This window comes from Salvelinus alpinus, chromosome 21 (assembly GCF_045679555.1).
Source record: "Salvelinus alpinus chromosome 21, SLU_Salpinus.1, whole genome shotgun sequence".
Classification (NCBI taxonomy): Eukaryota; Metazoa; Chordata; class Actinopteri; order Salmoniformes; family Salmonidae; genus Salvelinus; species Salvelinus alpinus.
In genome coordinates, this window is record NC_092106.1 from 30612423 (window position 1) to 30633967 (window position 21545).

Sequence of the window (21545 nt, forward strand, 5' to 3'; positions counted from 1 at the left end):
ACTGACTACTAGCTAGTAGCTAGTTAGCTGGCTAGCTTCTGTTGGGTGTTCCGGTTCTAAAGTATAGAAAATAGCAGATCCATACCACATTGGGTGAGGCGGGTTGCAGGAGAGTATGTTGAAATTGAGGTTAAAAATATATACGAAATATATACAAAGAAAAAAATATATATACACGGGACACAACAAGAAAGATGTCTGAACTGCTACACCATCTTGGATATATATACAGTGGGGAGAACAAGTATTTGACACACTGCCGGTTTTGCAGGTTTTCCTACTTACAAAGCATGTAGAGGTCTGTCATTTTTATCATAGGTACACTTCAACTGTGAGAGACGGAATCTAAAACAAAAATCCAGAAAATCACATTGTATGATTTTTAAGTAATTAATTTGCATTTTATTGCATGACATAAGTATTTGATACATCAGAAAAGCAGAACTTAATATTTGGTACAGAAACCTTTGTTTGCAATTACAGAGATCATACATTTCCTATATCGTCCTATATATGAGCAGTGTATATATATATTGTGTGTGTATGTACAGTTGAAGTCAGAAGTGTACATACACTTATGTTGGAATCATTAAAACCCTTTTTTCAACCACTCCACAAATTTTTGTTAACAAACTATAGTTTTGGCAAGTCGGTTAGGACATCTACTTTGTGCAAGACACAAGTCATTTTTCCAACAATTGTTTACAGACAGATTATTTCATTTATAATTCACTGTATCACAATTCCAGTTGGTCAGATGTTTACGTACAGTAAGTTGACTGTGCCTTTAAACAGCTTGGTAAATTCCAGAAAATTATGTCATGGCTTTAGAAGCTTCTGATAGGCTAATTGACATAATTTGAGTCAATTGGAGGTGTACCTGTGGATGTATTTCAAGGCCTACCTTCAAACTTGACATCATGGGAAAATCAAAAGAAATCAGCCAAGACCTCAGAAAAAAAAAAGTGTAGACCTCCACAAGTCTGGTTCATCCTTGGGAGCAATTTCCAACGTCTGAAGGTACCACGTTCATTTATACAAACAATAGTGCGCAAGTATAAACACCATGGGACCAAGCAGCCGTCATACCACTCAGGAAGGAGATGCATTCTGTCTCCTAGAGAAAGTAACGTACTTTGGTGCGAAAAGTACAAATCAATCCCAGAACAACAGCAAAGGACCTTGTGAAGATGCTTGAGGAAACAGGTACAAAAGTATCTATATCCACAGTAAAACGAGTCCTATATCGACATAAGCTGAAAGGCCGCTCAGCAAGGAAGAAGCCACTGCTCCAAAACCGCCATAAAAAAGCCAGACTACGGTTTGCAACTGCACATGGGGACAAAGAGCGTGCTTTTTTGAGAAATGTCCTCTGGTCTTATGAAACAAAAGGAGAACTGTTTGGCCATAATGACCATCGTTATGTTAGGAGGAAAAAGGGGGAGCTTGCAAGCCGAAGAACACCATCCCAACCATGAAGCACGGGGGCGGCAGCATCATGTTGTGGGGGTGCTTTGCTGGAGGAGGGACTGGTGCACTTCACAAAATAGATGGCGTCATGAGGAGGAAAATTATGTGGATATATTGAAGCAACATCTCAAGACATCAGTCAGGAAGTTAAAGCTTGGTCGCAAATGGGTCTTCCAAATGGACAATGACCCCAAGCATACTTCCAAAGTTGTGGCAAAATGGCTTAAGGACAACAAAGTCAAGGTATTAGAGTGGCCATCACAAAGCCCTGACCTCAATCCTATAGAAAATTTGTGGGCAGAACTGAAAAAGCGTGTGTTCCGAGCAAGGATGCCTACAAACCTGACTCAGTTACATCAGCTCTGTCAGGAGGAATGGGCCAAATTTCACCCAACTTATTGTGGGAAGCTTGTGGAAGGCTGGCTACCCAAAACGTTTGACCCAAGTTAAACAATTGAAAGGCAATGCTACCAAATACTAATTGAGTGTATGTAAACTTCTGACCCACTGGGAATGTGATGAAAGAAATAAAAGCTGAAATAAATAATTCTCTCTACTATTATTCTGACATTTCACATTCTTAAAATAAAGTGGTGATCCTAACTGACTTAAGACAGGGACTGTTTTCTAGGATTAAATGTCAGGAATTGTGAAAAACTGAGTTTAAATGTATTTGGCTAAGGTGTATGTAAACTTCCGACTTCAACCTTATATGTGTGTTTTATATATATATATATTTGTTTACCCAAATAATATCTGGGGGATTGGAAATGATGCAGACAATTACATTGATGGAAGCAACAATCTATCTGCAATATTAAAGCTGATCCACCCCTTAAATTTTTAAAAATAAATGTGTCATTCTTGTTTGTTGTGACCGGAGCTGTCCAAGGTGCTGAAATCATAGAAATTTAATCTTATTCTGTGTGGCTGAAATGTCCATCTTCACGTTTGCTCATTATTGTAGCTTTAAATTGACCAAATTGATTGCATTGCAACATACTACTAGCTTATCAGTCAATCAAAGATGTTTGATTGATCAAGAGTTTTTAGATTTTACAACAACAAGCCGAGGCTACATATTGTTATTGCTGACACATTGAGACAGATGGTGTTGTGAATTTGATATTCTGCAGCCTGTTCACCATCTGTGCGCTCCAATTAGTAAACACTACACAGTAAGGAAAAAATAAAGTCAATGCTTTATTAACCTGATACATTACACATTACCGAACACATGTAGGAAATATAATTTACGAGGACGAACACAAGTGGATGTACGGCCAGTATAAAGTGGTCTATTGTAACCAGTGTTGTTCTAGCTAGCCTATCAAAAACATTGAATATTATGCCACACACTCAGTTACAACCACCAATAGGCACTCCCTTGTAGCTACATCAGATCAAGTTTATGTATAAATTGGCTATTAAGCATGAGCTGTAGTAAATCTACTGAAGAGACTAAACTCCATTGCATTTATTTATTTTTCAAAATACTTTATTATGATTCCCCCCTCATCAAAACAATATAATATGGATCTACATCCCCACCATCTACAGTCCTTTGACAGTTTTGGCATAAAGGTCCTTATCTTCGCCCTCTTCAGTCTCTGGGTTCAGATAGCCTAGAATTTTCAGCAGCGTGTCGTCATCCAAGCCCTGCGTTTGTGACACATCGCCCGTGTCCTCCTTGGGTTCCGACTGTCTTTTCTGAGGCGGGTTTTTATCTGAGTCCATTTGGTCAAAGTAGTAGTCCTGTATCGCCTGCTCCAACGTTCCCAGCACGAGCTGATGGTCTTGTGAGGGAGGCTGCGAGGCGCGCTTTTTTTGGTCTGCCTTGTTTGCTGTCTGCGGATACTGTGCCAACATCTGGGCAGCCAGATACGTCGACAGCTCGTCTTCGTCGACAGTGTTGTCGTAGTCGTCCTTTCCTTTCTCTGGAACATTTGGCTCAGAGAACATGTAGTCTTTCTGCTTTCCAGCTGGCGCGTACAACCTTGACGGTGGGCTTGTATGCTGTTTCTGCTTCTTGAGTGCAGGTGCGTTCTGATTTGCCACGCTTCCCAGCCCGAGGATTTTTAGAATGTCTTCTGTGTTTATTTCTTCCGGGACGTTGCTTTTTTGGTTCTCAGGCAGCCGTCTGTTGAAGAATGTCTCTGAAGGGATCTTATTTTTTTGGTGAGAGGAGATCTGAGTTAGTTTGTCCTCTACCCTGGCCAGATCATTAGGTGTCCAAGACTGTGCCTGTGTCCTCAGTGGTGTCCTGTCCTGTTTTGTCATCTCCCCACTCTTCAGCATGTCCATCAGGTCTTCTGGTGGGATTTGTAGTTTCTGGGAGATTTGGATGAGCTGGTAAATGGCCTGTGGATCTACCTTGTCACTGTACTGAGTTTGAGCTGACCTCCTCTCTTCCCTCTCCTCTTCTTCTAGCTCTCTCTTCCGCTCCTCCTGCTCTGTTTTCTCCAGCACCTTCAGAAGGTAGTAGTCAACTGGGTCATATTCTCTCGGACCTGGCTGACTTGATCGCTTGACCTCATCAATCTCCTCATCATCTTCATTATCACCATCATCATCATCATCTTCATCATCCTCCAAGCCTCTGTCGAACTCCTGCCTGTTGTCTCTCTCTTCAACCTCCGTATCCACCTGCTCCTCTAGGGGCGTCCAATCCTCTCCCCCTGTCACATCCTCATAGGCCAGGTTCCTCACATTGAACATGTCCTCATCATCACCATCATCTTCATCATCCTCATCATCCTCAGTCTGGCGTTTGTGTCCAGCCTTGGCATTGGCTATCCTCCCCAGTTCCTCAAACACAGACTGCAGGTTGGCCAGGTTCTGGGGCGTGTACTTCCCCTCCATGTTCTCATTGGTGCGTTTGAAGGGGCTCTCGCGGCCCTGGACTCTGCCTTCTTCCTCCCCCTCACTGTCCTCTTCATCTTCAAACATCAGCGGGTACTTCCTGTGAGGCCGGCTAGCACGCTGCGTCCACGGATACGCCACGCCCTCTCCCACCTGGCTGTCCTCCTCCTTCGCCGGTCTCCGCCCTTTGCCCAGAGTGTGGCGGGCTGCACTGGGCCTCACAGGGGCTGGCTTGGGGCCCTTCTTGGTCTGCTGGAGGGTATTCAGTACCGCCTGCAGCCACTCATGGGTCTTGTTCTCCTTGTTGCCCTCCCCTTCCTCATCATCCTCATCTTGGTCCTGGCCTTGGCCTATATTACTCTGACTGGTCTGGGCAGGAGAGGGTAGCCTCAGCATGGAGAGGAGTTTCTCTGAGTCTGTGTCCATGTTGGTGGTGTCATAGTCTAGGGTGAGGGAAGCCTGCTCCTGTGGGGCTGACGCCCCGGTCCGCTGGCGGAGGCTCTCAATGTACTCCAGGGCCTTGAGCATGTCTGCGTTGGGGGGGAGGTAGGGGGTGTCTCCTCGCTGGGGGTCCAGCTCACTGCCCCTCAGTCTGTGTTCTCTGAGAGAGGCCCCCTGGGCACTACCGGGGCCCAGGAGGAGGAGAGGGAGCAGGGAGAGGAGGAATGCCATCCCTGCCGAGGAGAGCTTGGGGAGTGACGGCATGGTGTCTTCAGCCTGGAGACAGACACAACAGGGAGAGAAGAGTCAGCGCTGACATTTTAGGTTTAGGATATGAAGATTTTTCACTGGTCAGACCATTATGTACTTATCTGCTCCTGTCACTTCAGTTTAGAGCCTTAATTTCTTTCAAACAAGAATATGTTCAAGGGCCGTGCAGTCAAAATCGTGATATTCCTGTGTTTTATATATATTTCCAGACTAAATTTGTTAATAGACCAATTTTAAAAAAGAGTTCCAAACCTTTCTGCCAATAACAGCTAATTTTCAGTTTTTCCCCTTCCCACTCTGATAGTCCTAGCAAAAATCTTGCTTGAGAAATTGCTCTTTGCTAAAAAAGCTTTTTTTAAATTTTATAACAATTTTAATTGAAAACAATCACAGTAAGGTACTTAATTGCTCGTCAGGAATGATTTGATATTGAGATAACTGCTTCATTGGCCCTTTAATGATGAGGCCAGTTTAAAGGCTTTTGTTATGATCAGCTCTAATGACCATTACAATTCTAAAATGTTTCATTTTTAGACCTGCCTTTTATTCCCGTTTGATGCTTCAGCTATATTGCTATAGACTATTAGTGATATGCATTCTGTCACTCTAGCTGCATTTTTTACCCAGAGAATGAAAATCGCATCTGTTGAAAGCCCAAATGATTGTTTGCAGAGCAGTAATAGCATGGGCATTCAGCTCGCCTATAAATCTCATTAGTTTTCAAATTGTTGCTCTCCAGAATGAGTCACAATCCAGTTGTCTTGGTAACCCTTCGGCTGATGCTGGCTGCTGTCGAAACACTACTACCTACACCCAAGACATCTCTAGCACACTCAAACAATGTTGTGTTGCACAAGCCTTTCACTGAGAAAATGCAATGGAACTTTATAATCATGCACCTAATTTGGATACAAATATTGAACACTGCTATTTATAAATCAACTAGTGGATGAATTGGTTTTGAAATCAAAGTGTTGTTTAATTTAGGCTATGTATTATCTGCTTATCCTACATAATAAAAAATACAAATTACTTTAGCAAATCACTAAAAACGAAACTATAATAAACTTGAATAGTTAGTCTAAGACACTATAAAACAGATTATGCATCTCTTCACTGCGGTAGCCCTGTTTGCAATGTATCAGGTTGGTTAAAGATAAACGGATTTAAAAATGGAAATTAACATATTAAAAGAACTGAAAAAGGTACAACTGAATTCCATTTTCTTCAAATAATAATTTCGATGTAGGCCCTATATAAAATCTTACCTCTGCAAAATAGTTTCAATCGATAGTCGTGAGTGAACTTAGCATCTCTTTCTCAGTGTAAGTGTGAGCAGGGATTCTCTGTGTTCAGCACCGGGGACAGCTCCTCCGGTTATATGAGGCGCCACCTGACTCGTGCGTCACTGCGACATACGCAATACTCGATCCAAAGAAACACACAAACATAATTAGAACTGGTTCACGTCTCTTCACCTCGACGTTCAATTGGAAAGCCTTATGTGATCACTGTTTTATCATCATGTCAAATTATATTGGTTGTTAATAACCAACAGCGATGACTAAGTGATTAATTAGCTCACAGCACAAGGTCTACCTATATGGTGATAGACCTATACAACTATGCCTACGAGTTTTCCAGACAGAGTATAGGCAAATTATAGGTAACAGGCCCAGTTATAATAATTTGCTCCAGGGACTTAAGCCTACGTGAGGCATTTTGTAGGCCTATGCTAAATAATGTTGCAATATTTGTGTTTCAAACTAAACATTTGTGTTGGCTATAACAGAAACGCTACACAGCATTTTGGATAATGATGTTGGCCAGTCAAGGAAAAATGCAACATCTATTGATTAAAACATTGGTAGAGCTCAGTTCCTGTTCCCGTATCCCCCCCCCCATCTCCTACTCGGTACCATAACTGCTGATGTTCGCAGTAAATTGTGATTTGCACCTATGTATGCATCAACAAAACCGCGCTGCGGGCGTCCCTCTCGAAAGAGAGTAGAATCCATCGATGACTCACTCACGCCCAAGATCGGCCAAAGAATGAGGCGGGGTGATGAGGACTGCAGAGAGATCGTGTGCTATGGGAGCTGCCTATGACGGTGGTCTTTTATTTTGGTTGCCTGTCAAGTCCTGTCTGGCCCAGGTCAGGGGTACGTCGTCACTTTCATTCATACATTTCCGTCGGGAGTCGGCACTCAGATGAGTACGGTAGTATGATTTGTTAACTAGGGATCCTGATTCCAGATACGCTTTCAGAAATCGCTTCTATTTTGACATTGTAACAATAGATTATGATGGTGTCTCAGTGTGACCGTATGCGTCTGTTGATGCATTTGACTGACCAACCATATTTTGTTTACATTCAGCACATGCCTCCACTTTTCATGTAACTCCCTAATGACTGCGTGATCTCGCGCATGCGCAAACACAGACACACACGCCAAGCAGTAAAGGATGTAAGGCTCAAGCAGCTTGGCTAATTGCTTGTGGTTGTGGCTGTGCTATGGGTAAACAGAAACCAATTACCCCTCTGTTCCAACCTCTCCCTCCTCCTACAGCCTATCTTCCCATTACACAGGCCTTTAAGGTCAAATAGAAACTTTTCTTACAGGCAATTAGCAGCAGTCTCAAATAGAACTACAGCCATACACATATTGGTGTCATATCTTTGTAAGTGGTATCTGTATATGTTCCACCATCTGTTCAATGTGTTATCAAATTGTATCGGCCTATTAGAGGGACAAAAAAAACTGCTGTCTCCAAGTGCCTCAGATACTAATCAACCTGCTTTATCATAAGCCCTGGGTGTAGCCTAAAGATGCTCTCTGATTTCATTAAGATAACATCACTGAATTTCAGGCCAATTGTGTTCTTAATGCATGCTTGGCATCATATAGACATTGATCTGTAGTAGGCTATTGTTCTGTTCAGTATCAGTAATACACAGACATCTGACACATCTATAACAATCCCATTTGAATTGATCTCATCGATCAAATTGATTCCAATGCCATAGCAATTATCAATATCCCTGATGATGTCATATAATAGGGAAACTGCATCCTGACAGTGATACTGCTCCTTAACCCCAGCTGTCAATGTCCTGGCAGGGTGGATGGAGAAAGGCAGAGAGAGAGAGAGGCAGAGGCAGAGCGAGAGAGGCAGAGCGAGAGAGACAACGCAGCAGGAAAGAGGGAGGCAGAGGCGGAGAGAGAGGGAGCGAGAGAGGAAGAGAGGGAAACCAGAGAGCGAGAGAGAGAGAGAGAGAAGGATAATTGTATTGGTCTAGAAGCTTTGACGTCAATGGCTCAATTTACAGGTGGATCATGTCCCTCTTTGTGTGTGTGTATGATATGGGCTAGTTGTCCCAGCCGTTGTCTGCATATCTCTCTGTCTGTATTGGGGGGGGGGGGGGCATGAACATGAGTCACTGAATTCTGTACATTTATGGCAATGGCAATTTGTTTCAGATAAACATCTTGGTGTGTGTGATGCACTTGAGTGTGGGAAGACTATGAAATGATTTCAATATGCTCCAGCCTCCAGAACCCCAGGATGCCATATTAATACTCATCAATGTGGCTAGGCCTTACCTTATTACTGTGAGGGGATGTAAAGATTACAAAGGTGTCATTATTATCAAGGAAGTTTTAATGTCACGTACAGTGAAATGCCTTTCATGCAGACTCAAAACCCAACAATGCAGTAATCAAAAACATGATTAAATCAAGTAGTAAAAACATGAGAAAGTAAGCATACTATATACAGGGTCAGTCAGTTCCAGTACCATATTTACAATCTGCAGGAATACTGGACTGATAGAAGTAGATGTGTATAGGAGTAAAACATGTCTAACCTTTATGTGTAATTTGTGAGGCATTTATGTGTTGATGTAGTTGTAGCGCAACATACTGCTCTTACATAAATGTGTCCTTTTTTATTTTTCTGTTTTCATCTGCTAAAAAAAGGAACACTTTTTTCATTACTACAAGAGCATGAGTCAGACGTAGCTTTTTTCACAGACAGATTGTGCTGAGAGAGAAAGCAAAGACAAACACAGACGTCCTCTGCTGTTGGATTATTTTCAAACTAAAATGATGAAGTAAATATAGAAAAAAGTGCATTAGTTTGGACGTTTTTGTCATTTGTATGATGGATTGACCAGGGTGATTCAGCGATGGAGAGGACAATGAGGGAAGTACAGTACATCATATTGTAAAAGGCAATGGTACAAATACAGAGCCCTGAAGAACACCACCAATTCAAATATGTTCTTTAAACAATCTAGATCTCTGCTTTTTTTGTGGAGTGCTCCAACTCTTTTCTACCTCGAATTAGTCCTTTAGGAAGTTTTTCTTGGTTAGCCCATTTCAGTCTGTTTGTAGTATTAACCATCAAACACATTCATGTTGATCCATAACGGTTTTGCATGTTTCTCAGAAGATGTCTTTGAGTTCAAATGCCATGTAATCCACAGTGAGACAGAATTATACTGGTTACCATGGTGCGCACATGTCCTTAGTGTTTGGTGTCCTGTGGTAAAGAGCCCTCTAGGTAAAATTCACTATACTCTTAGAAAAAAAATAATCCTTATAGAACCAAAAAGGGTTCTATCAGTTGCTTCATAAAAGTTATATATAGAACCATTTTATTGTCACACCCTGACCTGTTTCACCTGTCTTGTGATTGTCTCCACCCCCTCAAGGTGTCACTTATTATCCCTGGTGTATTTATCCCTGTGTTTCCTGTCTCTCTGTACCAGTTAGTCTTATATGTTTTTCAAGTCAACCAGCATTTTCCTGCTTCTATTCTCTTTTGCTAGTTCTCCTGGTTTTTGACCCTTGCCTATTTTCTGGACTCCGCACCCGCCTGCCTGACCATTTTGCCTGCCCTGATCTCGAGCCTGCCTGCCACTCTGTACCTCCTGGACTCTGAACTGGTTTTGACATTTTGCCTGTCCACGACCATTCTCTTGCCTACCCCATTTGGATTGTTTTATAAATATCAAGACACACCATCTGCCTCCCATGTCTGCATCTGGGTATCGCCTTGTGCCCTTATATTTATAGGGTTCTTTGACCAGAACCCTAGAGGCTCTTCTTCACTGAACCAAAATGGTTCCATATAGAACCTTGCATGGTGCCATTTAGGAATTATGGCTACTACTATTAAATTGTAATATTTTTAGCTAAGAATATAATTTAATAAACAATTAAATAATGGACAAAAGAATACCAGCATAGTTTTTAGAATTTATTGCAAACGTATTTTGGAAATATGCGCTGGTGGCCAGGGAGGCATCATTGTTTGAGTCATGGCCCACGTCAACTCTGGCTGACTTCTTTACAATACAGTACAACTTTGTCCATTAGTTAAAGTGAATAACAAAAATGTGTGTTCTGCTCCATTCTCAACCAAACAGCAGACCTCAAACACACAGTTGAGACAAGCACAAGCTGCAGTGCAGCGCCCCTGGAAGGAGAGCATGTTGTGGGGTTAAGGGCCTTGCTCAAGGGCCCAACAGTAGTGGAATGTTTTGAGGATGTAAACCCAGCAGCCCTTCAGTTGTCAGATCAATTCCTCACGTTCTTTTCCAGCACCCGGCCCGGGATTTGAACTGGACGCCTTTTGGCCACAGGTACAACACCTGCCACAGGTCGAACTCCTTTGCCGCTGGGCTACCTAACGCCAGTACAGTATGGATTGTCTGACTGGTGCTAGAAAAACGAGTTAATCTGCCAAAATGAAGACTGTTTAAACTGCCAGCTTCAGTCAGCTGATTCTAGTGATCCCTTCTGGTTAGTTCTATTCGAGCAGCTTAGTCTCCTATTCAGAAGAACCCCACTTTTGTTTGTGTCTTATTGGTCAAGGTAATGGCAAATAATTATCACCACATCTCCTTCAGCCCATCAGTGGCCTTGATTCCCGGGACTTCAGGTTAAGTTAGTCTATGACCCCAGCACGCTGTGTGGTCAGAAACGTGCTTTTCCCATCCTGATGAGCACTTCCACAGTTTTCCCTCTTGCTGAACTTTTCCTCCTGTGGACTGAATCCCTGTATGTCTGATGTTTAATTGTGCGTGCATCTAAAGGACCACGTGGACATGATTCTCAGTTATCTGAACCGTGAGTGGTCAGATGTGTATGATGTGTGTGTAAATGTGGACCTCTTTGTCCATTAAACTCCCCTTAACCTGGACATCTGCCTCGTCCTTGTTCTGACCGGACATTGTGTAGTGGTTGCTATCGGCCCTAAGCCAACATCTAAGGTTTCTTATTACATTCATGGTCCTTTGATTCTCTACAATCCTACCCCTATTTTTCAAAGACAAAATGCTATGCAGACATATGATGTAGATTAGAAGAACAACGTACATGTAGTTGTTCTCAGCAGCAGCCGAAAGAGATCCTCTGCCTCTGATAGTTCTGGATTACTGCCAGACTGAGCAAAACATAGTGTGTTAAAAGCCATGTAATGATTAACTAGGCTATTGAATCACCAAGACTTATTATACATATTTCATTATGAATAATGTATACTTAGCTACCTCCTCTCAGTCAGCAACAGTCTCCTAATGGCTTCATGAAACATAGTCCCCTCAATTGACCCCAAACTGAAATACTGAAATAAAAGTAACAATTAGCTAATTGCCAATGTTAGTCTGGTTCTGTAGCTCTATTTGGCATATCCCATAAAAAAAGTATATTTTTTGAAGGAGTTAGCTGGCTAGCTTAACTTGGTGAATTAAAGTAGCCTAGCTTTTTCTGTTTAGCTAGCTAAATTAACTTGTTAAGTTTTGTTAGCTTACAAAAGTGCTCAAATTCAAATAACATTTCAACTTTATTTATCTAGCCTATAGTTTATCATATGACTTAGGATTCATATATTTGAATTAAATAATCAACTTCGCTTTCTTTATCCAAGACTGTATGCTTTTATTAAAAATCTTATTTCCTCCTGCTTCTAATAATTATGAATAATAACTGATTGGATCTATGTAGTGCTTTTCTACCAACTGAGGTACTCAAAGCACTTTACATAGTAAGGGGGAAACTCAACTCATTCACCATCAATGTGTAGCACCCACCAGTGTGATGCACGGCGACCATTCTAGATAGCATTTACTTTGCAACAGCACAGGTTTGTATGAACAACACAGGATTGTATGAACCTTGCTGTCTGCCACTCAGACCTCGGCAGCAATGTTTGAATATGAATTTGATCTCCCCCTGCCATAGAGGGCTAACGGTGTCGGATGTCAACTAGACATTTTTCTGACCAGGCAAAGTCATAGAGCACCATCATTCATTATGGATAAAAATGTCAATGCAAAACAGCTGAAACAAATTAAAAGGGAATGTTAGCTGTCATTCCAGAAATTTAATTTGACTGGGTTAGCTTTTGATAACTGTTTTTTTTCTCGAAAATTCCCATTACACTCTGGGGAAGGGATAGAACCCTCACTGGATTGATACAGTACCAGTCAAACGTTTGGACACACCTACTCATTCAATTGTTTTTCTTTATCTGTACTATTTTTTACATTGTAGAATAATAGTGAAGACATCAAAACTATGAAAAAACACATATGGAATCATGTAGTAACCCAAAAGGTGTGAAACAAATCAAAATATATTTTATATTTGAGATTCTTGAAAATAGCCACCCTTTGCCTTGATGACAGCTTTGCACACTCTTGTCATTCTCTCAACCAGCTTCACCTGGAATGCTTTTCCAACAGGAGTTCCCACATATATTGAGCACGTGTTGGCTGCTTTTCCTTCACTATGTGGTCCAACGCATCCCAAACCATCTCAATTGGGTTGAGGTCGGTGATTGTGGAGGCCAGGTCATCTTATGCAGCACACCATCGCTCTCCTTCTTGGTCAAATAGTCCTTACACAGCCTGGAGGTGTGTTGGGTCATTGTCCTGTTGAAAAACAAATGGTAGTCCCACTAAGTGTAAACTAGATGGGATTGCGTATCGCTGCAGAATGCTGTGGTAGCCATGCTGATTAAGTGTACCTTGAATTCGAAATAAATCACCAACAGTGTCACCAGCAAAGCACCACCACACCATCACACCACTTCCTCCATGCTTCACGGTGGGAACCACACCTGCAGGGATCATCTGTTCACCTACTTTGCGTCTCTCAAAGACACGGCCGGTTGGAACCAAAAATCTCAAATTTGGACTCATCAGACCAAAGGACAGATTTCCACTGGTCTAATGTCCATTGCGCATGTTTATTGGCCCAGGCAAGTCTCTTCATATTATTGGTGTCATTTAGTAGTGGTTTCTTTGCAGCAATTTGACCATGAACGCCTGATTCACACAGTCTCCTCTGAACAGTTGATGTTGAGATGTGTCTGTTACTTGAACTATGTGAGGTGCAGTTAATTGCCGATTTCTGAGGCTGGTAACTCTAATGAACTTATCCTCTGCAGCAGAGGTAACTCTGGGTCTTCCTTTCCTGTGGCGGTCCTCATGAAAACCAGTTTCATCATAGCGCTTGATGGTTTTTGCGACTGCACTTGAAGAAACTTACAAAGTTCTTGAAATTTTCCAGATTGACTGACCTTCATGTCTTAAAGTAATGCTGGTCTGTCATTTCTCTTTGCTTATTTGAGCTGTTCTTGCCATAACATGGACTTAGTCTTTTACCAAATAGGGCTATCTTCTGTATACCACCCCTACCTTGTCACAACACAACTGATTGGCTCAAACGCAATAAGAAGGAAAGAAATTCCACAAATGAACTTTTAATAAGGCACACCTGTTAATTGAGATGCATTCCAGGTGACTACCTCATGAAGCTGTTTGACAGAATACCAAGAGTTTGTAAAGCTGTCATCAAGGCAAAGGCTGTCTACTTTGAAGAATTTCAAATATAAAATATATTTAGATTTATTTAACACGTTTGTGGTTATGACATGATTCCGTATGTGTTATTTCATAATTTTGATGTCATTATTATTCTACAATGTAGAAAATAGTAAAAATAATAAAATAAATCCTTGAATGAGTAGGTATGTCCAAACCTTTGACTGGTACTGTATATATATATATATATACCTTAAAGGGTTCTTTAATCTCGTCCAAAGAACCAAAAGGTTCTATATAGAACCCCAAATAACTATTTTCTTCTAAGAGTGCAGGTAATGCTCAGTCTTCTAACAGATGATGTTTACTATATAGTAGTAGTGGTATAGTAGTGTCTATTCTGTGCTCCTTCTCCATTCAGTGCTGTCATAACAGACCACAATAGGACTTAATCACAACCACGCTACAGTGGTACCACATATTTCCTTCATATTACTTCCAATGTATTCCTTCTGTTCCTCCCCGTCTCCTTTGTCTAAATCAGCTAACAAACCACCAGAAGAGTCAAGAAAAATCTATAAAACAAAGCAAAAAGTAAGTCGGCCTAGAAAGGGCTCATATTATATTTTCATTTCTCTCTATTTCTTTGCCCCATGTCCCTGACAGTCCCAGTCACAGCTTCCCTTTTTCCTGAATCCATTCTGCCATGTTACACAATAAGACACGCTCAATTCTGTTTGGGGTATAGAAATGGCTTCCCTTGGAGTCTTAAGATTCTTGTTGCACTTCAACATAGGCCTTGCTGAATACAGGCTTGTTATGCTTACATTGTCTTGGGCTTTGATGTTTTTATTTTGAGAGATGGGGGGGTGTTTTGTGATTAGCAGATGCTTTGTGATTGGCACAGAGAAGGAGACCCATGTTAGCTTGGTTGGTCTGAAAGATGTGGCTCAGATAAAAAGAAATCTCTCCCCGCCCACAGCTGGCATTTTGTAGAGACATCCCTTTGCTGCGGTGACACAAACAAGTTGTAATTGGGGTAGGAGTCACACAGGAATTTCCCAAAAGAAACATCACATTACACTTTAACACTGCACATACCCACAACAAGGAGGAGAAACGAGGAAGAAAAGACGTAGAGGGACATTGACTATGCGTGTCTGTGTTCATTCCAGTGAAGCACATGCAAAGACACTTCTCATCAGAAACTTGGCTCCGTTTCAGCCCACTGAGTCCACAATCAACTTAGAGGAAATTCAACCTCCTCCCAATCCCCATCTGAACTGAAACCAAGCTGATAGTGGAGGAAACCACCATTGTACTACAGTATATGCTAATGAATTTTAAGTCTCTTTTCTCCCAAACATTACTGGTTTCTTTTGATCCCATTCCAACCTTATCCAACATTCTCATGCCACAGGTGTCAAAAGAGGCTTAATATTGATATCACAACTAACAGCTATTTGACCACCAAGATCTATTTCCAGACCTCTAACATGTTCATTTAATTGACCCTCTTGTGTGTAAGGAGGAGGTTAAATGTTGTGAGAACTAGGCCTTTTGGTTTTGTCCCAGTGTGCCTGGCTTCCTGTAGCGGTGATATATGGTCTCTCTAATTGACAGTTCAACATGCCGCGCACCTAGCAATTGCTAAGTGCCCATTGAGACAGGAAGCTGCATAGGCCCCGGCTGTCTGCTCTAGGAAAGCGTCTGATCCCAGAGACCAGAGAGAGAGGGATGGAAGGAGAGAGAGGGAAGGACAGAAGGGCAGAGAGAGAGAGGGAGAGAAAGGAAAGAGAGCGATATTAGAGTTTGAGAGAGGAGAGAGATGGCCTGAGGGGGAGAGGAAGAGAGAGCGAGAGGGGGGGGGGGGAGGAGAGAGAGGGTGTCTGGAAGTACAGCCAGCATGACTCATAGGTCAGATTTGCACAAGAGAGCTATAAAATGTATGTGTGTGTGTGTGCAGACATCTTTGCCTGTGTGCATGTCTTTGCGTGTGTGTGCGTGTGCATGTGTGTGATTGCGCTTCTGGTGATATGTGAGAAATGAGAAAAACAATCACCTGATTTTATCTCCCTCCTAACCCATGATACCCAAAATACCAGCGGCAGTTAGAGAGTGTCAATCATCATCTCTGAACACCCAAGACGATCGCTCTATAAAAATAAGTGATGGATATGACAGCAAGAAGACTCAAGGCTTCGAGATAAGCATGAAACCTAAAGTCATTGTTTCCCATGAAATGTGGTTTCTGCTATTATACTGACACAGCTAGCACATAATGTTCTCAGAACCATATGTTTCTCAGAGCTTGGTGAGAGCATGGTTGTCCTATGGTTATTTTGCATACAACCTTCCAACAACTTTCTGGTAATGGTGCAGGATAGTGGCTTGGCTTTGGAACATTCTCAGCACATTTAAGGAACTTGACAAAAAACGTTATTTTTTTATTATTAATGTGGATTCCACGTCACAATACTTAAATTTCATTACAATTTTTGACATTAGGAATGTTCTTTAATAGTTCAGAGAACATTAACAAACATCGTTCTTCTGTGGGAAATTCAGTACTTCAGCATAACATTTCCTACAGGGTTCCTCATGGTTCTATTTAAAGTAATTTCTCAAATTGTTCAGATAACGTTAAGAAACTTCCCATAAAAAAACACAAGAAAACTTTGGTAACGCTCAGAGAACCTTCTAGGAATGTTAATTAAAAATATACATTCCATTCTCAGCACCAACAAAACTCTATCTTCTATCTTATAAAGTGTGTTCAGATGTGTTGACCGCACTAATTGGCCACACCTGATATTAATGAGTGCTTGTTTCCTTTGAATTGGGTCTGTTTAAATATACTGAAATTAACAGCTTTGTATGCGTAAAAATAACAAAGTATGCTAGCTCCATCCTGGTGGCATACCTTCCTGCAACCCAAAAATGTACGTTCTCAGAACAGGTGAAATTTTCACTTCCATTCTCAGAACGTAACCAAATGTGCCAGCTGGGGAGGTGCAGAGTGACTGTCTAGACAATACATTCTGCTCCCTGGGTGGCTGTGAGACAGTGTAGAAAACGGTAAAATCAGTCCAGTCTATAGTAAAATGTTAAATGATAAGAAGGATACTGCTCTCATGCGACTTCCCTGAAATCCCTGTGGCTGGGTCACTTTTTTTTACCCCTTTTTCTCCCCAATTGGTAGTTACAGTCTTGTCCCGTCGCTGCAACTCCCATACGGACTCGGGAGAGCCATGCGTCCTCCAAAATCACGACCCCGCCAAGACGCACTGCTTCTTGACACAATGCTCGCTTAACCCAGAAGCCAGCCACACCAATGTGTCGGAGGAAACACCGTACACCTGGCAACCGAGTCAGCACGCATTGCATCCGGCACAGAAGTCACTAGAGCGCGATGGGACAAGGACAACCCGGCCAGCCAAACCCTCCCCTAACCCGGACAACACTGGGCTAATTGTGTGCCACCTCATGCGTCTCCTGGTCGTGGCCGGCTGCGGCACAGCCTGGAATCAAACCAGGATCTGTAGTGACACAGCTAGCACTGCGAAGCAGTGCCTTAGACCGCTGCGCCACTCGGAGGCCACGGCTGGGTGACTTACTTGTTGGTCTGTCTCCTATGGCTGTGTGACGTCTTGGTCTGTCTCCTGGGGGGGCTCTTTCACTGATCTGGGACCTGTCTTTTAGGCCAGTGAGGATTTTCAGCATGAGAGAGCAGAGTGAGGACAGTAGACTACACACTGATAGGCAGACTACAGCTACTTTAGAGTAGCAAACACATACAGTCACTTGGGACCACTGGGCCTTAGTGTGGTGGGAAGTCTCAATCAATAAATCACTCAGGCAGATGAAATGGACTGAGGTGTGTGAGTGTGTTTGTGTGTGAGTATGTTTGTTGTGTGGGTGGCTAGGTTAGAGTAGAATGGTATGTTTAATGTTATTGGAAGCAGCTCATGATCTCCCTCGTCATTGAGTCCTCTTGCTCTGCTACATCTATCTACATTCTGCATCTGATTTGTTGTGATTTTAACTACTATAACCATAACAACAGACAGAAAATACAAATCTTTTTGATGAACTGGCTTGGGCTTAGATATAAGGCAGACAATAAAACTAATGCACTGTGTATCACCATAGAGGCTTCTCTAAAGCAGGTATTTCCTGACAGGCTGAAGGCACGCTGTAATGTCTTTTATTATTCCCTAGGCAGGAGGAACAAGACAATTGTCTTCTGTCTACCAGGATGCAATCTGCCGGCGGCTCTGACAAACTGCCCGCAACAGAAACATTTGCCCCTTTCCTGGGCCATAGGAATCGACACAGCCCGGAGCCAAGGCCACTTCCCCATCCCCTGTCTCTCTTTATCATCTAACGACTATAAGACACGCGATGGGGCGAAGGAGAGGTGAAAGATGCCCCCTCTTCATTTGTCCCTTCATCTCTCTCTCTGTCTCTATCTATAGTATACACATCTCTCTGTCTGTCTGTCTGTCTGTCTTTTGGGCAGGGTTTGATTTGGGAAGTGTCACAAGAACAGGCTTATCTCAACTGGGTTAACAGAAGTATATTCAATAATCAATTAGTTCCAATCGAGCGCCAAACTGAACATTAAATCCCTGTATTTCCCTGTCATGCAGGCAGCTAGCTACACAATGGATCAGACAAAACGCTTGATTACAAGGCAGAAAAATGACTGCAATTATACAGGACTAGGTGTTCAGTGTGTGTGTATGTGTGTGTGCACGCAAGCAATCCCACGCATACACACACACACACAAACACACACTGACCTATGCACATCAACATACACACATCACCTTACATCCATCCAACACTTATCTCAAACTCTCATCAACACATGCACACAAGTTCTCACGTACACTCTGTCACACCTGCTGGTATTGAATCTCTTCTCACATCTATTTGCTCTTTGTCACTTCCTCTGCAGAGAATGCCACTTGGCTTTTGTGAGCAGCAGTATCCATAGTGACAAAGGAAGTCGCTCCATTGGTGGATGGCCCCCTCAGGAGCAGGTGATATGAAGTGGCTTTCAATTGACTTTTTACACCTTATAGCACAGTGAGACATTGTGACATTGTTACCCTCGGCAACAGGGGTCTCAGTGCAGTGGAGACATGCAGAGAAGTCCCAGAAGTCAACTCAAAAACATTCAAAACATCATTGATCACTCTCAACATTCAACAACACAATGTAGAAAGACACATAGGTGTTAACGTCACTGTTATAATCACTTGCCTTATACACTCACAGACACACGCCACTAACATAATAAATATATTGTACTAAAATAAACATGTACTTTGATGTGAACAGTATAGAAAGCAGTATAGAAAATCAGAAACACACTGGTTCCTTTCTCTTCTCTATGTCAATGGAGGAGAAGGTGAGGTAGAGTATTGGGAGAGAGGTGGAGAGGACCAACAACCAACAATGGAGGCGGTATTTATAGTTTATAACAATACCATAAAAAATACACACAGATGATGCAATATGCTTCCCTGCCTCTGAAGGACATGTTTATTTATTTGACCTTTATTTTGTCAGGGAGTCATGCTGAGACCTATTTTACAGATGAGCCTTGTAATTACGTACAGTACCTTCAGAAAGTTTTGACACCCCTAGACTTTTTCCACATTTTGTTGTGTTACAGCCTGCATTTAAAATGGATTAAATTGAGATGTTTTGTTACTGGCCTACACACAATACCACATCATGTCAAAGTGGAAATTTTGAAATTTGTACAAATTTGTACAAATTAATAAAAAATGTAATAAAAAATGAAAAGATGAAATGTCTTGAGTCAATAAGTATTCAACCCATTTGTTATGGCAAGCTTAAATAAGTTCAGGAGTAAAGCTTTGCTTAACAAGTCACATAATAAGTTGCATGGATTCACTATGTGTGCAATAATATTGTTTAACATGATTTTTGATTGACAACGCCACACATACAATTATCTGTAAGGTCCCTCAGTCCAGCAGTGGGCTCCCGAGTGGTGCAGCGGTCTAAACCACTGCATCTCTAAGGCACTGTAGGCGTCACTACAGACACCCTGTTTCAAATCCAGGCTGTATCACAACCGGGCCGTGATTGGGAGTCCCATAGTGTGGCGCACAATTGGCCCAGCATTGTCCGGGTTTGGCCGGGGTAGGCCGCCATTGTAAATAAGAATTTGTTCTAAACTGACTTGCCTAGTTAAATAAAGGTTACAATTTAAAAAAATAAAATAATTATATATTCAAATACAGATTCAACCACAAAGACCAGGGAGGTTTTCCAATGCCTCGCAAAGAAGGGCACCTATTGGTAGATGGATAAAAAAAATACATACATTGAACAGCCCTTTGAGCATGGTGAAGTTATTAATCACACTTTGGATGGTGTATCAATACACCCAGTCACTACAAAGATAGAGGCGTCCTTCCTAACTCAGTTGCCGGAGAGGAAGGAAACCACTCAGGGATTTCATCATGAGGGCAATGGTGACTTTAAAACAGTTACAGAGTTTAATGGCTGTGATAGGAGAAAACTGATATTAATTTATATTCATTTTTAAATAGTTAGCGACGTTAATTGTTGTGATAGGAGAAAACTGACAATGGATCAACAACATTGTAGTTACTCCACAATACTAACCCAATTGACAGAGTGAAAAGAAGGAAGCCTGTACAGAATAAAAAATAATCCAAAACATGCATCCTGTTTGTAACCAGGCACTAAAGTAATACTGCAAAAAAAATCTTTCTGAATAAACACGTTTTATGTTTGTGGCAAATCCAATACAACACATTACTGAGCACCATTATCCATATTTCCAAGCACAGTGGTGGCTGCATCATGTTATGGGTATCCTTGTAATCAGGAGTTTTTCAGGATATAAAGGAAACAGAATGGAGCTAAGCACAGGCAAAATACTAGATGAAAACCTGGTTCAGTCTGCTTCCCACATATAAGGACACAGGGCGAGACCCAGATGCAGACACAGGAGGCAGATGGTTTGAGTCTCTGATATTTATTAAAATACAAGGGGCAGGCAATAGGTCAGAGTCCGAAAGGTACCGGGCGGCAGGCGGGCTTGAGGTCAGGGCAGGCAGAAAAGGTCGGAACCGGGAGGGCTAGAAAACAGAGACTAGGAAAAACAGGAGCATGGAAAAAACACGCTGGTAGGCTTGACAAGACGAACTGGCAACAGACAAACAGAGAACACAGGTATAAATGCACTGGGGACAATGGGGAAGATGGGAGACACCTGGAGGGGGTGGAGACAAGCACAAAGACCATGTGAAACAGATCAGGGTGTGACACCACCAGACACTGGGAGATTAATTCAATTTTCAGCAGGACAATAACCTAAAACACAAGGCCAAATCTACGCTGGAGTTGATTACCAAGAAGACAGTGAACGTTCCTGAGTGGCCGAGTTACAGTTTTGACTTAAATCTACTTGAAAATCTATGGCAAGACCTGAAAATGGTTGTGTACTGTAGCAATGATCAACAACCAATTTGACAGAGGTTGAAGGATTTTGAATATAATAATGGGCAAATATTGTACAATCCAAGTGTGCAAAGCCTGTTTTGAATTCAGGATGTAACACAACAAAATGTGTTAAGGGGTATGAATACTTTCT

The 21545-nt window shown here is 42.0% G+C and overlaps 1 protein-coding gene across 1 annotated transcript; it reads right to left on the bottom strand.

Annotated features, from left to right (window-relative positions):
• Positions 1-2653: 2653 nt before the first annotated feature.
• LOC139548222 (secretogranin-2b-like) lies at positions 2654-6425 on the bottom strand. The gene is made up of 2 exons (XM_071357752.1): positions 6312-6425; positions 2654-5049 (listed from the first exon to the last, which is right to left on the bottom strand). The coding sequence occupies exon 2, from the start codon at positions 5035-5037 to the stop codon at positions 3025-3027; it is 2013 nt and encodes a 670-aa protein (XP_071213853.1). The 5' UTR covers positions 5038-5049; positions 6312-6425; the 3' UTR covers positions 2654-3024.
• Positions 6426-21545: the final 15120 nt, after the last annotated feature.